General features: G+C 35.8%; 1 protein-coding gene and 1 long non-coding RNA gene across 3 annotated transcripts in view; one reads left to right on the top strand and one right to left on the bottom strand.

The window, feature by feature from the left end:
- Nucleotides 1-20,405, top strand: part of SMAP1 (small ArfGAP 1) — an 87,762-nt gene that overhangs the window by 34,804 nt on the left and 32,553 nt on the right. The window contains exons 5-6 of one of the 2 annotated variants that reach the window (XM_085056540.1): nt 6,675-6,749; nt 10,817-10,897. In XM_085056540.1, the coding sequence (XP_084912666.1) occupies nt 6,675-6,749; nt 10,817-10,897 (156 nt within the window). The remainder of the gene's footprint in view (nt 1-6,674; nt 6,750-10,816; nt 10,898-20,405) is intronic. The other variant, XM_085056541.1, reaches the window with a different exon arrangement.
- Nucleotides 1,757-20,405, bottom strand: part of LOC146440134 (uncharacterized) — a 29,999-nt gene continuing 11,350 nt past the window's right edge. Inside the window, exon 3 of the long non-coding RNA XR_014851046.1 lies at nt 1,757-4,138. This is a non-coding gene — a long non-coding RNA (uncharacterized LOC146440134). The remainder of the gene's footprint in view (nt 4,139-20,405) is intronic.

The following is a 20,405-nucleotide window of genomic DNA, read 5'->3' as shown; positions in this document are numbered from 1 at the left end:
AAATGGCAAATCCTGCTTGTTTTAGCTTTTGTGGAGTTAGTAAAAATCTTCCAAAATTACTGACTGGAGGACTTTAGCTTTGAAGTGGATCATTACACAGCTTACCAATAAATAATGAGAAAATGTGCAATTTTTAGAACCAAGGTTCCAGAAATAATAAAATCTGTCTAGAAAATGCTCCTGAGTAACAGCTGCTGGGGTGACTCCTTGAGACACAGGATTGCACTAAAAAAAGTTGTTTCTGGTACACAACTGTAGTAGTTGTATTTGACCGTAACTACGTACTGCTAAATTAAAAATGTACTAAAGTTGCACAGAGATTCATGAAATCAAGTTTGAAGCAATCATACTTGCCAAATTAAAACAAAAACAACTTAGCACCTCTTCTTTCATGTAAAATAAAAGACAACCTGTCTTCAACTATTGGTTTTTTTTTTAATCTAATACAATGACCCTTATGCCATACCAGTAATGAAGAAAAGCAATGAGGTCCCTCTGTTGAGTGAGGATAATGGTTAGCTATGTAGGTATCATTGCAAACAATCTCTGTAGCTTTTAATAAAAATAAGTATATAGAAGAAAGCATATGGAAATTGCCTTACTCAGGGTGGATGGTGATTCAACTGAAGTAGATTTTGAATACATTCAGTCTCAAAAATCATGAACTAGTGCAATGTACTCCAGTTCATGAAGTGAGAATATATTATCACATGTTGACAATGTTTAGAGAATAGTAAACAATGTTTCTATATTTAAGAAAGGGTGTGAATTATGTATGGAGCAGAAGTTTCATGTAACTCTTAAGTTCACTGAAGAAAAGAATAATGGGTCTACATTTTTCATGGTTTCCTAAGACATGGTGTATAATTTAAGAAGTATGAACTTAGCCAGCTGGCTAAAATGTGTTGTGCGTTTAGAGATTATGATGGCACACTTTCCAGATAGTTATCTTAAAAGAGATTAAATCTGTAAGACATTTACTGCACTAAAGTATGTGAGGTAGGCATCTTAAAATGTACAGATTGGGGTATGACAGGCACATGAACATTTCAGTTTGCACCAGCCAGCATTCAGAAGTGTTCTGTCATTGTCACGGAGAGAGGTTACTAGTTACCCCTCCCAAAAGTGCAATAACTCTACTGGGATTTTTTGTGGTCCATGAAAAACTTTTGAATCAAGTGATAGAATGTGTTTTTAAGATATGCTAATCAAGATAGGCATTAATAGAAAGCACTGAAATACAAGAATTATGACTTGAGGGCAGAGATAGGGCAAGGAGGGTAAATTATTTTCAAGATCATTATGTTAGAATGGGTTGAATTATAGAATTGCAGAATAGCTCGGGTTGGAAGGGACCCTTGGACATCATTCAGTTCTCCCTGCTCCAAGTAGGGTCATCTAGAACAGGTTATTTAATCTCATGTAGAATTGAGTTTTGAGTAGCTTCAGGGCTGGAGACTCCACAACCTCTCTGGGCAACCTGTTCCAGTATTCAGTCACCTCTACAGTAAAGAAAAAAAAAAATTATGTTTCAGTGGAGTTTCCTGTGTTTCAATTTATGTTCAGTGCCTGCTGGTCCTGTTTTTGGATGGTACACGCAACAGAGACTTTCTGCTTTAGTCTTTGTTCCCTGCCTATTCCCCATCCCCCAGTTTTCTTTCCTCCAGACTAAACCATCTGAACTCACTAAGCACTACACAGCTGCTCGCTCACTCTGCCACCAGCGGGATTGGGAAGAGAGATGAAAACGGTAAAAGCCAGAGAACTTTTGGGTTGAGATAAAGATAGTTTAACAGGGAAAACAAAAGTCATGCACACAAGCTAAGCAACAGAAGGAATTAATTAAGTACTCCCTGAGGGCAGACACGTGTTCAGCCATTTCCAGGACCCCATCATGTGTAATGGTGACTTGGGGAGACAAATGGCATCACTCCAAATGTTCTCCCCTTCCTCCTTCTTCCACTTGCTTTATATCCTGAGCATGATGTCACATGGTCTGGAATATCCCTTAGGTCAATTTGGGTTAACTGTCCTGGCTGTCTGTCCTCCCAGCCTCCCATGCAGCCCCAAATTCCTCGCCAGTGTGGCTGTATGGAAAGCAGAAAAGGCCTTGGATCTGTGTAAGCCCTGCTCAGCAGTAACAAAAATATCACTATTATCAACCCTCTGTGTTCATCACAAATCCAAAACAAAGCCCTGCACTAGCCGCTGTGAAAATTAACTCTACCCAACCAAAACCAGCACAGGGAGACATTTTAGTAGTTTAAAAAATGACTTGCCAGTTACCCTAAAGAACTTCCAAAAATTCATAGATAAGTATTATTAATAGTACAATAATGTTCTTATACTTCTTTCAGTTTTTCAAGAATAGGCCTCTTCAAAAAATGTCAAGCAATTGATTGTGTGTTTACATGCATCTGCTAGCAGTCTATAATTGCTACTGCTTTAAGATAAATTACTGATTTTAGTATTGTCAGCATTTGTTGGAGATATACAGTAATAAAGTCAAAAGTCTGCTGAAATAAGAAAAACCATATGTGGCAGCTGAATTTAAAACCTGTCAAATGAAAACAGAATAGTCCTCTTCATTTAGGTCATTTCCCTGCATATTGTGTGTGTATAAACTGGCCACTCGAGGGCACTTTTGTATTTGGTTCAGCTACGAACTTGCTGAATGCTTTGATAACGCACTCATTTTTAATCTCTTGAATCTTCTGCATGATAGCACCTTACATTTCATATTTAAATGGAAGCTTAGTGTAGGTTTATAAAGCTCCAACTTGAGTCCTTTTTAATAAAAGGCTAAATAATGGCATGAATAGCATCAATGCAGGATTTTGGAAAAACTACCAATAAAAGCAGCTGAAAACTTTATTTAGTACCTACACCTTAATGACTGATTTTGTTTGTATGACTGTTATGTACCATCAGAAAATTGTTAGTACAAACTAAATTAAAGTAAAAATATTCTGAAATTTTGTATGTCATGTTTCCTGATAGCTTCATTTAGATCTTGTTTAAAGCTTACTTTTTTTACTCGGAATTGTTGTCTGGTGCAAGACATTGGGCCAAGTACTGTTTGTTTTGTTGCTTTTAATGTGAACTGTTAACCTAGCATGTATTTTGGTAGTGCCGCTACTAAGTAATAACAGATAATACAGAAGTGTTTTAGGGAGGAAATGGGGACAGGTAACATATTGCCATGTAAAAGAGGCAGGGAGATGGACTAATACTGTAAATCTGCAGATTCTTCCTTTTCTGATTTTAAATTTTTTTTGTGCACCAAAGGGTTTCTCACAGACCGTAGGTAAAAATGAAGTCTTACAGTACTATTGCATGTGTATGTAATTTCTTGCTCTGCAGGTACCAGATGCTTTAAAGATAATATTGAATTTCATAATACAAAATGTTTATTTTTGCTGTATCACCTTTTTGAAAAGGAGTCATAAAACACAATGGAAGGAGATTCAAGAATTGCTAATAATTAAATAACTGCAAGTCTTCTGATCTGAAACACAATTGAAATTTTGTGGAAAAGTGAGAAATGTGAAAACTTAAGAAACTGCTCCTTGCCATCATTGTTTGTTTTAGGCAAAGAGTCAAAAGACCTAACTACTCCTCAGTTAAAAATTAAATTGATGTTGTCATTCTGCAATACGTTCGTAATGCACTCAATCACAAAACTTTATTCATTTTTTTCTACCAGTGCATATGATTGGTTAAAGGGGTCACCACTGGTTTTGTTGGGTATTTTAAAGTGCCAGTAATCAAAGATAACTTTAGTTGACAGCTTTCCAGAGCGTAGTACGAAAGTGTTATCAGAGTGAATCAGTGTGTTGGATTCTGGAATATTGCTGGAAATTGCTTTTTGGATTTTGATGAAATTTAGGTGGCTGTCAGCCAGCATTGCCAGATCCTTTCCTCCCAGGCAACTTTCCAGTCACTTCCCCAAAAGACCCACATGCAGGACCTGGAACTTCACCATATTAAACCTTGTTCTCTTGGCCTTGGGCCATCAATCCAGCCTGTCCAGATCTCTCTGGGGAGCCTTGCTGTTCTCCAGCAGATCAACACTCCTGCCCAGCTTGGTAACATCTGTAAGCTGAATGAGGGTGCACTCCATTCCTTCATCCAGATCCTGGAAAAAGAAAGATATTAAACAGGACTGGTCCCAGTACTGAGCCCTGGTGAGCCCCACTAGTGACCAACCACTCTTTGGTTGTGACTCCGTTCACCGCCGCTCTCTGGGCCTGGCCACGCAGCCAGCGTGTACTCACAGAATAGTGCAGCCGTCTAAGCCATGAGCAGCAAGTTCCTCCAGGAGAATGCTCTGGAAAATGGTGTCAAAGTCTTAAAAAAATTCTAGGTATATAACACTTACATGTTTAGCTTTGTCTAGCCACTCAGTTTGATTTGATTTTTTCATACAGCTTATCTGGTGCAGCCTGGTAGATAACAAATTCAACACGATACAGTGGTGATAAAGCTGTTCAGCAGCTCAACCTTGTACTGTTGCTTTCATCATATAAGCTTAATCTGTTCTTTATACATTGTAATGTTTTCTCTTAAAGCTTAGCTTCAGTCATATGTCTTTTGTTCTCTTGCTTAGTTGAATATTTGCATATGAAGCATGCTTTCAAGTGCTCTTTTTTGCATGAAGTATTGTAATGCTGCTGGCTGTCTTTAAATGCTTGGGCATTTCTCCACTTGTACATCTTGTTCTATATCCCAGGCCAAACAGCAACTGCTTTTCACTCTGTTCCCTGCTTATAGCTTGCATGATACCTCTTCATTGGTTCTAGGATTCCATTACTTGATTGGCAAAACTATAATAATTGCTTTCAGACCTTCATAGGGTTGCCTTCTTCTAGGTTAGATAATCCCTTAATTTATGAAGAGGATTTGAAGATTGAGAACTAATATGGGAGGATGGAAATTGACACAAACAACTATAGTGCTGATTTCCCCCCTAACCCCCAAATGAAATTCTGCTTATCCGGTTCTGTGTGGTGAGTAGCTGTTCACCTGTGACAGCTATCAAGCTTAAATTTTCCTAAAATCTGAAGTATACAAAAGAATGAAAAAGACTCCAAACCCAAAATCCCACTGTATCTTTAGCAACTTGAAAGTATACGTAAGATGCTTCATTATCAGAATTTTAGACATTTGTATCTAATTGAAAACTCAGTAAGGAGCATGATGTTAGAGTTCATAGTTCAATATATTATATCGTTACCTAATAAATTTTCTGACATTATTTGGTTACAATGTGGTGCAGTCAGAATAAACAGGATCCCAATGTTCCTATAGCAACAGAATGCTGCTGTTTGAGAAACTGCTTCATTGCAGCAGGTGTATCCATAACTCTGCTAATAACCTGAGGATTTTAAAGCAGTAACTTTAGAAATGAGACTTCTGTTTCATATTTCTGCAGGTAAAATTGGGTTTTAAAATTAAACCTTATAAATATCTTTCCTGCAGCTCTACACCACATTCCAGCATAGACATAGTTTCTGACTTAGTAAAAATGCTAAATATATAAATTCTATGAATATTCCAGCTGTATAACTAAAGATACTGGTAGGATTTTCTGTAAGAAATATGGGGTATTTACAAGTGAGCTGGGATGGGGTTTTTTGTCAGCTTTCAGTTTCCATTTAGTGCAAGCTACATTTTTTTAACTAAGTAAAAACATGTCATTTAAATTGCTTATTTGGTCCAACATAATGACCTGCTTTGTTATAGCTCCATTTATTTCTAAATTTTCCTTCTAGATAATAGAGGTGATACAAAACAGTGTGGAAGTGTCAGCTTTATAGCTCTGAAGATCTTCTACATACTTAGAAAATGTATTTCAGTTGCATTTTTATAATAAGGGGAATAGAAAGATAATGTTTCTATTAAAGTGATCAGCTATGCATAAAAAATGGGATAGGAAGATGTATGAAAATGCCTTTAGAGAAATCCTATTTTTTGGAGCAAATTTTATCTGTTGCATATATAACTTACACCTTTTGGATAATTCTGGAAGTCTAGTGGTGTTAATGGCAATTTTACATACCACTTCCTAGAAAAGAAGTGTCACTTGTCTGGGAGATCCTTCAGCCTAGTGCGAAGATGTGGCTTAATATTAACCCTAAACTCTTTGTGTACTTGGAGTGCTCATAGAGAACAGTTAATTAGAACTTTAATTAATGTATAACTTTCAGAGTTATTTTGCATTCACTTAATAAAAATATTCTGTTACTGTGAATAAGAACAAAGGCACTCTCTTCTCTCCCCCTCCTCTGGGACAGTGTGTCTTCATGCTTCAGGACATTAATATTTCAGTAGTTACACTGGATAAAAATTGAACAATGGATGAAACCTAATTATTTTTCTTAGGCCTTTGATATGATTTTTATCCGGGTTCATTTTCTTATATTCTGTTCTTGTGAATTTCATTATAAGTCACACTTTCCTACCTGATACATTTCCTTTAAATATTGTACTCAGAAAAAAAAACCAGCTTTGTCTCCTCTTTATGTTTCTTCTACGTTGTGTAACCACCACCACCAAGATTATTGGAAAAAAAAAAAGGAATGAAAATCATGTCTCTTAGCTGCCTCTGCTGCCTTCCTTCCCAGCTGTTCTTGCTTATTTTCTTTTTCATTTCTTTCCTCTGTTTTGTGCAGATATCATCTGATGCTGCTCAGCCTTTGGCATCTTCTCCTTCTCTGCAAGCCGCTGCTGAGAAGAGCAAAGCAGAGGTATATTGGTTTTGGGTGTAACTCTTATCAGGTTACTGCTTTGCACAAATGTTTACGTCTCTATAGAGTAAATTCACTGAGGTAACTTGAGAGTTTGAATTGCTGTTAATACTTCCCACATTTGAAATATGTCTCTCCTTTTATTTCTTGGAGTAGCTAAATGAAAAGAGCCAATACTGCAGGGCAAAGTACATGTGTGGTAGTTACCTCTTGGTGTTTATATGTCAAAATTCTGGTTCTCCTCTGGTTTAGTGTCACAAAACTGAAAAACCCACGTAATTCCCAGCTAATGGGCATGAGTGACACTGTACTGTCTCATCAGGAATAATTTTTGGTATTTTTTTGTATTACTTGCTTGTTTCATAATATAAATTATGAGTGTTGTTCCAGCCATTTAGTTCATTCTCAATGGAGACAAATACAGAATTAATTTGACTCACACTGGTTTTAATATCTCTCCTTGCTGGGATATGTGTGTGTACTAACATTACATTTAGTGTTTAGATGAGTCTTTAGATAACATAATCAACTTTCAGTAAATGTCACAATTTGCAACAATAATGAAAATTATTTTTTAGAATGTGAATGCCCAGTGTTAGACTCTTTTTGGATACTTCACTCTAAATCAAGACTATACAGTATATGAAATAATTTATGATCTGAACACAAATCAAACTTCTTCCTTCTAAATACAGAAAATTTGGACAGAAGTTATAAATTATTTTAGTTCAGCTATATTTAAACATAAATTAAAATCTAAATGACAGTGTCATGGACTAAGACCACAAGCCTTGTTGAATTTGACGTGTTTTAAGTTGTACCAGATGTAGCGGAAGCCATTAAGAATGAAACTTGCATTTACTAACTTACCCACCTCTATTGATGCATTCACTTTGAAAGTTCTTTGAAATTAGTATGCCATGTTGTAAGAAATGAAACTTAGAAAAAAAATTAACAATCTTTGCTTAGGACTTAGGACCAATATAAAGTCAATTTAATTTTATTATCTTCGCAGTTCTTTTTGACCGCTTTTGCAAGTAATGAAACTCTTGAGTTGAAGTTCTGGCATGAATGCAACATCTGAGAAATGTTTTTATTTAGTCTGAATTCATTTTTGTCTAATGGAGCTGAGGCAGAAAACTTGAATATTGAAATTAGGAAGTGTGAAGATGAAGGACTTGCAGATTTTCAAATCCACACTGAAAATTAAATGAATGAAAATAAAGTTGCTGGGAATCAAGACTGTTTCTGTAGATTCTCTGAGGTGTGGAGACAGAAACACTAGAGAACAGTTTAAGTCTTCATATATTCACTATTAAGCTATCAGAGATTTGTTAAGGGCAACAAGAGGCATATATTTATATTTGGTCACCTTTATGGAGTGTTTGCCATATGAAATTTCATATGCTGCAAACCCTCCTTGTTCTTGAAGTTGTGAAGAATAAATGTTCCCAGATACTTTTTACTCCAGAAGTGAGGTTTCTTTTACAAAACATATTTTAAAAAAATGTTGACGTCAAACTGGAAATCAGGACATACTGAAATATTGCAAAAACTTGAACTCTGCTTTCACAACTCTGCTTTGAGAGGAACCAAATCATAGAATTGTAGAGTCATAGAATGGACTGAGTTGAAAGGGATCTTAAGGATCATGTAGTTCCAACCCCCTGCCATGGACAAGGCACACCTTCCAGTATTACAGGTTGCTCAAAGCCCAATCCAACCTGACCTTGAATACTTCCAGGGATGGGGAATCCACAGCCTCCCTGGGCAGCCTGTTCCAGTGCCTCACTACCCTCACAGTAATCTTCTTCCTAATGTCTAACCTAAATCTGCCCCCTTTTAGTTTAAAGCCATTCCCTCTTGTCCTGTCACTATCCCGACAGAGTCCCTACCCATCTTTGCTGAAGTCCCCTTTAGAAAGACTGCTATAAGGTGTTCCCAGAGTCTTCTTTCTTCTCCAGGCTCAGACAAGCCCAATTTTCTCAGCATGTCTTCAGAGAGAGGTGCTCCAGTCCCCAATCATCTTTGTGGCTTTTCTCTGGGCTGCAGCAGGTCCATGTCCTTCTGTCATTGGGAGCCCCAGCCCCAGAGCAAAAGGTCTGTGAGAGCAGAGGAGGAGAATCATTTCGCTTGACCTTTTGATGCAGTTGTCTAAGTTTCCATGGGAGAAGAGATTATGTTTATTTAAGTCATTCAACTTGAGAAGGTTGGAGCGGGAAGTGGGAATAGAGAATGAAAGACTTTTAGAAAAGCTGTTGCTCTGACAGTATAATTTGTGTGTATATTAGAATGCAGGCTGATACTAGGGTCAGTGAAGCAGTGATGGAAGAAAGGCTAAGCTTCATTGAAAGGCTTGGCTATGCATTTGTAATCCTAGTTCAGTGAGACTGTAAGTCTCAGGTTATTATATGACCTCAAAATAAAATACTGCTCTATACTTGTCCCAGTGATATGGACATTTCTTGAACACCTTGCACCAGCACAGGTGAGATACAGTATTGGCAGGGCCTTTAGTTTGGACTGCTGTGTTCACTTTTGTGTGCCCAATGTTCAGTAAAATCTAAGTTGGTCTCTGTTTCTTTTCATCAAAACACATGTTCTAAACTCCCTTACTGGGGTTTCATTACTGTGATCATTGCTTTCTGCTGCTTGTCACCAGGTGCTTGGTGTGATAGTCTCATTTTCCAGCAACTCAGTGTTCAGGTTAATGCCTCGTGAAATAATTCACATGGTTCAGTTGGGACTTGACCGCCCCAGTCCATCTGGTAAATATGGTAAAAAGTTTGAAAATGGATTATTGGAAGTTTTGAAGAATGGGTTCCCCTGTGCCTGGTCACCTTAAAAAAAACCAAACAAAATCAACCAAACAAAAGCAAACAAAACAAAAAAACCCCCAAACCACCAAAAAAAATCCCTTCATCTCAGCATTAGAACTATATTAAGTAAATGCCATGTTATAAAAATTCTAAAATTTTAAATAAAATTTTTAAATTATATATAAAACATATATTTGATGTTAAAAAAAACCAGCAAAAAACCCACAAACAGTTCTTACTGACACAAACTGTAACCTAGTAAGTTTTTTTATTTTTATTACTGGAGCTGCATAGACAGTTATCTAAGCTCTCAACCTTCCTCCTAATATTGGGAAACTTGCTACACAGTAGTGTTTTCTGAAACAAAGCTGTTTTGAAGCTTTGAACAAAGGGATACAAGGGGGCTGAAAGAACATTTAGGAGCTACTGTTTCATCCTCTTTATTACAGATGGTAAACCCTTGCTTCATCCATTTTAGTGTGCAAATATACTCACTTAGTACTACACTGTAGTTGTACTAGGTAAATGCAGGCAGACTAACACTTTGTCAAAGCAATTGCTGGCCTAGAAAGTCTCTATCTTCTTCATGTTATTCCTTAAGGAATATTTTATACTTTGCTTCCGTCTGACTGGGTCAGTAATTTTGGCACATTCGTTCATTAAAAACTAAAGTGAAGAAATTTCTGTTATGTCATTATGATGTGTTCAAAGTAAAGGGATTTTTATATTTTCACTTTCTGGAACAACTTAATGTCTTATGACTCAGCTGGCCTGTCATATGGCCCAAGGCAACTTCTTTACATTCAGGAGTATTTTTTGAGACTACTAGATTAGCTTTTAAAAATTAGTACCTTGCTTGAGAAAGCTGCATGCAAATTACCTTAGTCTAGTTCTTTGGTCAGAGCAGCTGACATCCACCCTCTGTGGTTATCAGAATTAATGGAGATTTTCTCTTCAGCTCTGCTTAGCTTAGGACAAGCAATACTGGTTCTTTATTCTTTCTTCTTATAAGCAGAAAAGCAGACGAGCAGGTGAAAAAGTGAATTTCTCGAATAGACTCTAAAAGTCACAGTATTTTTAGTATTAGTATTTGAGCAAAATTAGTCACTTCTGGAAGCAGAGCAGATAGAAGCATAAACTATGATTTAAAAGGGAGTAAGTGAGGATCTCTGTATTCTGTATGGCTGGCTGTAGACATTCAATACGTTTGCAAATTGGGTACTAGCAAAATGCTTTTTCTTTTTGCAGAAGGAAAAAGAAAAAAAGAAAGAAGAGAAAAAGAGAGAGAGAGAATCAGAAAAACCATCAAAACAGTTAACAGCTGAAAAGGTAAGAAGAGTTTCTTTTTTCTTTATTTAAAAATGGCACATAGTATTAGATATGTTCATAGATTTGGGGGAAAATGTGTGTGTACATACATATATGTACACACATGTGTGTGTATGTGTATATGAATTATAGTCTGGTTAATCCACATGAATTGTTTGCTTGTGCTGTTGCTTGCATACAAAGGTTGGTTGACCAAATGACAAGGAATGTGTTAGGGGAAGAGGCACATGAGTTAAGCTTTGTTAAGGTTTAAGCTCAGATCATAAACCTGGTTAAGGTTTTTAAGATCACAGAATAGTCTGAGTTGGAAGGGACCCACAAGGATCCTCAACTCCAGCTCTTAAGTGAATGGCCCTTATGGGAATTGAACCATAACCTTGGTGCTGTTTGGCACCATGCTCTGACCAGCCGAGCTAACCTCATGGTCATGGAACATTGCTATTCTTGCACAGAAAATTTTGAGTTTTATTGAGTCCTGTATTGTGATCTAATACTGTCTTTCATAAATGAATCCGTTTTAAAGGTAAATGTATAATCCATAGAATTTAATTAGTAACTCTAAGTAACTTGCAAATTTGCAACTAGATCATGTCACAAAACATGACAAGCAAACCAGTTAAGGTGCTTCTTTACACAGCTATGATAAAGCATAATGAGCAGCCTTAGGAATATAGGTACAATTAATATTTCATGTGCACTTCTGTAGAGAGTTAGTATTAAACAAAAGCTAAATGGGTAATTTTTGTATTAAACAAAAATGAAATGGGCAATTTTTGTATTAAATATAATAATTTCTTTTAATATAGATGTCATTCTCAGATCTTGGGAATCCATTAGTATGTTCAGGTCTGCATTGTAGTCTGCAGATTGCATTGGCATCTCCGTCTATCAGTTTATTCCCTGTTAGTGCTGTGTTACAATTATGACAAATGCTGTGTGTTCACAGACTATGATTGCAGACATATTTCTAATTCAGTTTTCAAATCGAGTTTTTTTCATTTTACATAATAAAGCAAGATACAAAAATAAATACATGCACACTTGGAGGGGGAAAAAGGCCCCTCCCCAATACAAATATAATTTTTCTTAAATTAGAAATCAGGTTTGGAATGAGTTAGTGCAGAGTTAAATTTTATTATGACAATTTGTGAAGCTTCACTGAGCTATTGTTACTGATTTGGTATGAGGTTAAAGTAAGTTTATGGATGACAATAAAAACATTAGAATTGTTGATTACTGAAGTTTTACAGGGGTGTCCAGCCAAGTTAAATGTTTTATTGTGGTCCTTATAACAATATACTTTAGTTACAAAGGCTAAAAACCTTGTTGTGGTTTGGAAACCTTAACTTTCTAGAGCTCAAAGATCTGCTTTTGGTTTGGGAGAGAGAGGGTTTTCCTTTGTAAGGATGCATGAACCTTGTTATGTGGCTGGAAATACTTGGTTAAGTGAGGGGAAGTGACAACAGAGCATAGTTACAGCTGAGGGATTATCCTACTACTTGAAATAAAAAACTGTTCTAATGCCACTGATTAGATTTACATTTGAAAAGTCATTAGATTACCAGTTAATGATTAAGCAAATAAAAAGAAGTATTTTGATTTTAAATGGTTGTACTACAAAATGTGGAATTTGGTAAATATATCTGTATTAGATAATAGTGCTGTTGTAACAGCTGCAAAATATTTGAAGTACTGCAGCATATTTTATTTCATTATTAATGTGTCAGCAGTGACTGCTCAAATGGAACTCAATCTGTGTGTCATCTTTTTAATTTAAGACATTCTTCAAGCTGGGGCTTTTCAAGGATCATTCATTCAACATAAACTGCTTTTAGACTGTAAACTTTACATATTTTAAAACTGTAGTGGCTTTCTTTAATCCAAAGGAAAGAGACCTGTGTCAAATATTAGTTTTTCTTGGAAAGTGTTGGTGAGATAGAAAATCAAAAGGTTTTATTTTCATATGTGTAATAATACGTTGCTGCTTTTGTGGTGTGATTCTGCTTTAGAGAGCTGATAAATATTAGTATTTCAGTAATAATGATACACTTCACATCCAGGTAGAGGCTGTCTATAAAATCTTTTAAATATCCTGAATCAGCAGGGGAGCTCAGGAATCTTGACCATAGTATCGTGTTTTCAGCAACCACATCAAGCAGTAGATGTTTATTTTTCTCAGTTCCAGGAAGAGGAAACAGAGTATGAGAAGTCTGCACACTTCATATGTAAAGTCACTGGCTGCCTTTGCTGCCGCCATGGTTTATGTCCAGTCTAGACATTCCAGGCTTGGGAAGTTAATGAATTTAAAATATATGAGCAAGCAGTTCTGCCACAATTTTGAGATTTCTTTTAGATTAAGGTAATTCAAGCGATGTTGTAGCCATCCTATAGAAGAATTGATAAAGATGGAAAAAAATTGAGGTCTTAAACTGGTAAAAGATGGATCTAGAGAAAATTTCAGCTCTATTCACAAGTGTCATGTATTCCTACAAGTCTTAAGTTCCTAATGACTTCAATTTTATCTTTTGTTGAGATTAAATTTCTTAGCTCTTAAAACAAGAGTATGCATCCTAAAATTTTAAAATGTTCACATTCAATTCTCGTGTTCTTATCTCTGCTTCATAGAACTGACTTATTTGCTCCTACATCCACTTAAGAGCCTGTCTCTTGTCACTAACTAGATCTTTTCACTAACTGATTCTTAGCCTTCAGTAATCTAAACGTCTAGCATGATTTCTGTTGCATTTTGAAATATTACTGAAAGCTTTTAGTGTTTAGTAAACTTATGATCACAATATTGCATTAGTGTGTCACATAATTATGGCATAAAAGACACTTTGTTGATTATCATGTTTTGATAAGTAAAAACAAAAAATTATCTTTTAACTGATTTAATAATAGTGAGTTTTCTTACTGAAATTTTTTTTCAGTAAAGAATCGTCATGTGTTTAAAGTGGGTGTCAGGGAAAACATTTTTATATGAGTGTTTGCATTGAAGAGTTCAGATGTAGTGTAAGATTTCCTCAAGATCAGAGAGATCTACTGCAGAATAGTGAGTAGCAAGGATATTTGTTTCCCTTTATTTTTCTGGGCTGTTCACTTTCTCTGATGAAATTACTGGATAATTTGTAGTACAAGATCTTACTATGTCAGCTACCAATTGAGTCTAGTCCAGTGATTAGCATTTTATTGGAAGCAGCCAGCAACAAGATCTTCCACATCAGATCTGTAGAACTCTTAATAAAATAAGTGACATTGCCAAGCTACTGGCAGCTGTAATGGTTTTTTTCAGTCTAATTGAAGAAAGTTAAGAAACCTGCATAAGTTACCCAGGGTCTTTCCTCCCTCTCCCCCTGTGCTATCTCCACAATTGCAGATCTCAAGTTTCCTTAGTGCTTCTCCTTAAAATAACCTTATCCTTACAGTTACTTTGGAGAAACGGGAAAAAATTGCAAAAAACTGCTGTAACAATTATTATGTACTTTTTCGTGACATGAAAATTAGCGCCAGGCTATGTGAAGTGGACATGTTCACTCAAAGCCCAGCTTGTTTGCAAGCAACAGAAGTGCAAATTTTAGCAATATTAAAATGTGTTGAATTGCAGGAATAAATAATCAAAATGAGCTAATTGTGTGCTTCTTAATGTTTCCTATGGGCAAACAGCAGGATAATAGCATAAGGCACACTGTCATGTAATGAAAGCAAATTTTACATGTTCTGTACATTAAGACCAGTAGATTAAGAGATGTTAAATTGACTAAAAAAGTAAATCTCATGATGCAGGAGTGCATTTTATTAGTGGGAAGGGGAAGAAAGTCTGTAGTTTGATGACCAAGCTTACATGTTTTGTTGCTATTTACACAGGAGAATCTTTAATTAACAGGCAGGAAAAAATAGCTAGACTTTTGCTAGCCATTTTTTAAACTTCATCATCCTGCCTGCCCTTTCATCAGCTGCTGAGGAGCTTTCTTCTGACTAATTACTCTTTTGCATAGCTGAAGGTAGTGAAATTTTCCAAATCAGCTATGATTTCATTATTTTCTTTTTTTTTTTGTTTTCCCTTTCTTTTCTGCTTGAGCTGACTGAACAAGTTCTCTGTTCAGGAACAGAGTAAACCACTGAACTCCTTTTTTATTTCTAGCATGTTTACTCAGTACAATTTTTGTTCATCCTTGAGTAATTGAATGTGTTCATTTTGGAATTATTTGCTGATTTTAAAAAAGAATACAGAGCCTAAGTATTCTATTTGTGCATGAGAGAGTTCTCAAAGCATCATAGTAGTTTTCTGAAATAAAATTTAACATGTAGATAGTTTAGGTAAATTTTCTTCTTACAGCACAGAGGAGCACTAGGTAAGCTCCATGCTACTTCTTCATGCAGCAGGCTGGAGCAGGCTCTGTGTGCACCCCATCCACCTTGAAACTGTTTTCCACTGAAAGGAAGCACACAAAGGTAGGAGATGGGGTGCATTTAGATGATTTGGGCTGAGCAATCAGGGACATGGCTGGGACACAGCCTGTGTGTGAACTGGGGAGATTGTGTGCCCCAAGGATAAACAGAGCTGCAGAGAGAGAACTGAGGAATAGTGTTCACAAGCAATCAATCAGTATAAGGAATAATACTTCATTTAGTAAAGGTGTTTGCTTAGCACTGTTTAGAACGGAGAAGTTGGACTGAGCTGTATGAATGACTTCTTGAATTTCAGAGCAGCTAGGGCTGTTTAGTTTTTTCAAGACATACCTATTTATGTACTTCTGCAGTACAAATTCAAACAATAAAGGCATCACAAAGTATGATGCTATGAGGCTCTGGAGTGCTCCCAGAGTAAAGAAGGAGAAAACTGATATGCCTCAATGTTCAGATTTTTGTTGGGTTCAACCTTTTATGTAGTCTATTTTTTAAATTAAGAAAATGTGGTGCGCAGCAGTGCTAACAATCCAGAATTAAGCCAGAAGTTATTTCAAAAACTGTCCATGGAAAACTTGGTTAGTATTTTTAATATCCAAAATTAGAAAGTTCAGCGAAGTCCGTGACACTTTGGAAATGCTTTGGAAATGTTTGGGTTCAGCGCTGTGTAGCTTTCTCCGCTGTTTAGTTTAGAGATTTCACATGAGTTGAGTACTGCCATGAAAATACTGTGTTTTCACTGTAAAATACTGCATGTTGAGGACCATAGTTACTGTGAAACCACATCTGAGTTATTGAAGTAAACCCTTTTATGACAAGATTGTGTTGTACTGGGACAGTAAAGTTAAATGGTTCGGATATAAAGAACGAAGTGCTTTTTTTTTCCCCACTAAGTACTTGTGCATTTGCAAACTAATATTGACATTCAAAGTTAAAACTTTTTTCATTCTGCTGAACATAGCAGGATGATGAATGGTTCTGAAGGATTGCAGCAGTTACACTTGATTAACTGAAGTTCAATATGACACTGTGAGTTAGTTTGTTTTATTATTTCATGTTGAGTTTGAAACTGGTTCTTGTTTTTGTATAAAGTTATTTCAAGTGACAGGAATGGGTCAGTTGGAGGTTATTTTTCAGTGGTGGTATATCAAATGCTGTTTTTCTTCCCCAAAATGAAGACTAAATTGGCAAATTAAAGTTGGCAGTAACAGTGAACTGCTGCCTCTCAGTCAGCTGGTACCAGCCAGCACCAGATGGCCCATATTACAGAGATGCAGACTTATTTATATTTAAAAAGTACTGGAGAACCCCTCAAATAAAAGTGGGGGCAAGTCACACTAGCATTGTTTCCCCTTCATATAGGTAAAACAATGTGCCAAATACTCATTTAACCAAATGGGAAGAACTTAAGGTAGCTTGTTAGGATGGTGTGTTTGTCTTCCCCCCAAAGACAGCTTAAACTCCCACAAAAGTCAACCTGCCTGGACAGTTGAGGCAAGAGGAAGTATCAGTCCTGCTTAGTTCTCTGGGATGTCATTTACTTATCCAAAGTATTAAAAGTTATCATTGTCATAATTTTGTACAAGGACAAATTAGTTGGAGGAAAATAGTGCTCTAGTGTTCTACACTTCTTTAAAACTGAGTAATACTTTAAGAATGCATGGAAGAAATGGAAGCCTGCAGAATTTTCTGTGTCCACCTAAAAACCAGTTTGGTGAAAGTGGTATGTTTAATGTTTACTTTTAACTTGTAGGAATAAGTGGATTCACAAATACTGACCTGAATGATAATTTAAATGCAGAATTATAAATATTATAAATGATAACTATTCTAAATGTTTTCTTTGTTTTGATACGCTATTGTTGATACATTTGCTAAGTCACTTGAACCATCATTAATAACATTCCCCTAGACGTCTAAGCATTATTTGCTTGAGTGATTTCTTTTTTCAATGTTTTTTCCTTTTGATTTTTATATAAAATGCAATGTTACTTTAAATTGTAATAAATAAGCTATCGTGCTTATTACAGGAGCAGAAAAATAGGAAAGCTCTTTTGCTCTCTGGTGGAATACATAGTCTTATTTATACTCTTAGTCCTTGTTTTCACAAATTCAGACTAAGTAGATAAGAATTGAAGCTCAGGATTTAGGAGTATTTGATAAGACATAGGGCAACCTGTTTCCCTGCCTCCTACCCCCACAAAGCCTGGAGGGTTTTAAGGCTTCTTGTTCTCTCAGTCTGCATTTTATGGGCTATGGACCTGTCCCAGCCTGGTTTTACATTTCTAATCATACCTTCTCAGTCTTACAGAAGAGATCAGATTATTTTGGGTTCTTTGGTTGTTTTTAATGCTAATCTAGAGAAAGGCAAATCAAATTAGATTCTTCCTGAAACTGTGTTATTCATTCCTTTTGCAGGTAACAAAGGACTTCTTCTGTTTGAGGATTGTCTTGAAAAATAGTCTTACTTAATGAAATTCATCTGTTGTGGCTCTTATTACGTATTTGAAGTTGTAGACAAAGAAATTAAGAAATAGATATTGCAGGTAGAAGCAATGAAAGAAACTCCTTTTTGTCAGGAAAAAAAAAGTATTTAATCTTTTTAATGTTGGTAAAGGAGTCAGCATTCAGGAAGGGTATCACTTTTTTTTTTCTTTAGCCCAGTGTGTGTTTTCAGTATCAGCCTGATCCTCTCAACTCTGGTCTGGAGCAGAACAGTATTTTAATGCAATTCTTTTAAATTCTATACAAGTAGAATCTAAAAAGAATGAGAACAAGCTTGAGTAAGGGCTGCTTTGGTTAAATTCGTCTTTGTTTAACTTGCCAAACTGTTTTTAACAGAGACCTGTTTTAGGTTTCCTTAATTTTAATAGATCCTCAGTTACAGTTTTACTCTATGCAGGTTCAAAACATAATACTACCTTGGGTTTCAGTTGATAATACTTATTAACAGATGGCAGTTTCAGCTTGTGATAAGCTTAATCTTTTTTCCTGGTGACTTTGAGACAATCAAGACAACATTACATATGTTTATTTGTATATTGAGCAAAATAAAGTGGACATATTTAAACAAGCATGAATTAAAGCAGCATTACTCATGGGTGGATAATGTCTTTAGAGAAAAGACATGCTGAGACATTTGAAACCACAGGAGCATGCATGATTGAAACTGCAAATATACAATCTTATCCAAAAGTTTTACAAAAATTATAGTACTAGTTAGGAGATTGTGTACAATCAATCAAATGTGCAGGAACAAAATGCATGATTCTTTTACCTAAGTGGTTCTGATACATGGAACTGAATGTAAAGTAGGATAAGGATTGAATAAGATGCAGTTGATAAAAAGAAAAATACTTCAATTTAAATAATGTCACTCAAAATAATAATCTTATCTTGTTTTGAATAATAGGTTTCCTTTGTTTTCCTAAAATAATGCAAGTACTGGAGCGTGGGCAAAGTAATCAAGTGTCTTTGTGTGTTCAGTTTCATTTTACTACGCTTAAGCTAGAACGTGCTTAATCTCAGTCCAGTGTATGGACCATCAAGATAAGGCAATGAAGTAGTGGGAAACCCTGTCAGATGTGGAAATCTCACTGAAGAGTAAAGATACTGACTTATTTTTCATAAAAAATTATTTTAGATGTCACTGGCAATATTAAATATCCAACATTAGCTTAAGCTTTAAATGGTTTTAAATAATGACAGTGATAATAATAATAATTCTATATTTCAGCAATCTTCTAGTGTCATGCAACTTTGAGTGTCTTCCAGTTCAAATTTGTAGTTGACATCAGTATTGATTGTGTGCCTTTTTGCTAAAATGAATATTTCTTTGGACTGTTAAATTTACTGTGTTTCGATAGTTGCTCTTGGCGCTTGACCAGTTGCATGGAACAGTTATGACTCTGACATTCATACTGTTGCATAATTATGTCTTCTCAAAATTGAATCAAAAGTAGTTGGAAAACAGCACTATAGCCCTGGTAGAGGTAGGAGGAAGAAAAGATATAAGCAGCGTCTTTCAACACAATTTGAAGGAAATGGACAGGTCTCTCTAGATAATTTTGTCAGATAAGTGTGATGCAAAATTAAGTTACTGGTTGCTTGGTTGTTCAAATAACTGGCAGCTCTTTAATGCTAAATTCCTTACATGTATCAGTCAGAAATGTTAACCTATCTGCAACAAATTGCCTCTTGGCTCTGTTGAAAAAACAATTGCAACTGGATGAGCTTATGTTTACATTTTACTTGAAGTTTTTCTTTTATAAAATTGGTACCTGCAGCTAGAAGAAGATGGGGCAGTTCTGAGGTTGTTTCCCAGGCACGCCACTGTACTGTTGCAAAACAAATCTGTCCTGCCTCTCTACTCAGCAAGTATTGTATCTCAACTTGGGAATATTGTACTTCATGTCAGAGTAAGGTACTTCAGGCTTTTCTGCTAGGCAGAAAGTGTATTTTACACTATGTACTAACATGGGTACCTTCTGCTCAAGAGAACATACAGATTTTTTGTCTTATCTACTTAACCCTCAGTTTACCCTGTAAGTACATATCATTAGATCTTTTTCCTTAGTTTAAACGTGGATTATTTTAGTGGTGTAAATAAAACAGGTTGTGTTGAATGTTAGCATTAATGTTGAAATGGTTGACTGAACAAACAAATCAGAGACCTTGTTGTATCACTTTGAAAAGCCAGTTTTAAAAGTTCGGAATCTTTGAAGCTGTGAATATAAAAAGCTCTAGCAATCCTTATGTTTTGTAAGGATGATTTAAATATTCCATTTCAGAAAACATAGGAATTTCATATAGGTTCACATTATTTAAACTGGAGGATTAGAACCAGAAAGAAGCTTGACTCACTTCCAGTTGAGATGGAGGCTGCAGTGCTTCTTAATAGTTGATGTTAAAGATTTTGATGGTATGGAGGATGAAGACAAAGAAAATGGAGTTTGCCCAAGTAAAAAGAAATCCATTTTGGTGTTGCATATGATAGCTTAAAATTACTTCGCTTTTAAAGTAATTGTTTCAAAGTGATTAACTTTGAAATGAGAACAAAATTGAGCAAAAAATACCTTGACTGGCAGAAGAAACTAATATA

This window comes from Lichenostomus cassidix, chromosome 3, assembly GCF_008360975.1.
Source record: "Lichenostomus cassidix isolate B80296 chromosome 3, HeHo_3.0, whole genome shotgun sequence".
In the NCBI taxonomy this organism is placed as follows: Eukaryota; Metazoa; Chordata; class Aves; order Passeriformes; family Meliphagidae; genus Lichenostomus; species Lichenostomus cassidix.
The sequence above is the reverse complement of the archived record's forward strand: the minus strand, read 5'-3'. Positions and strand labels throughout refer to the sequence as shown.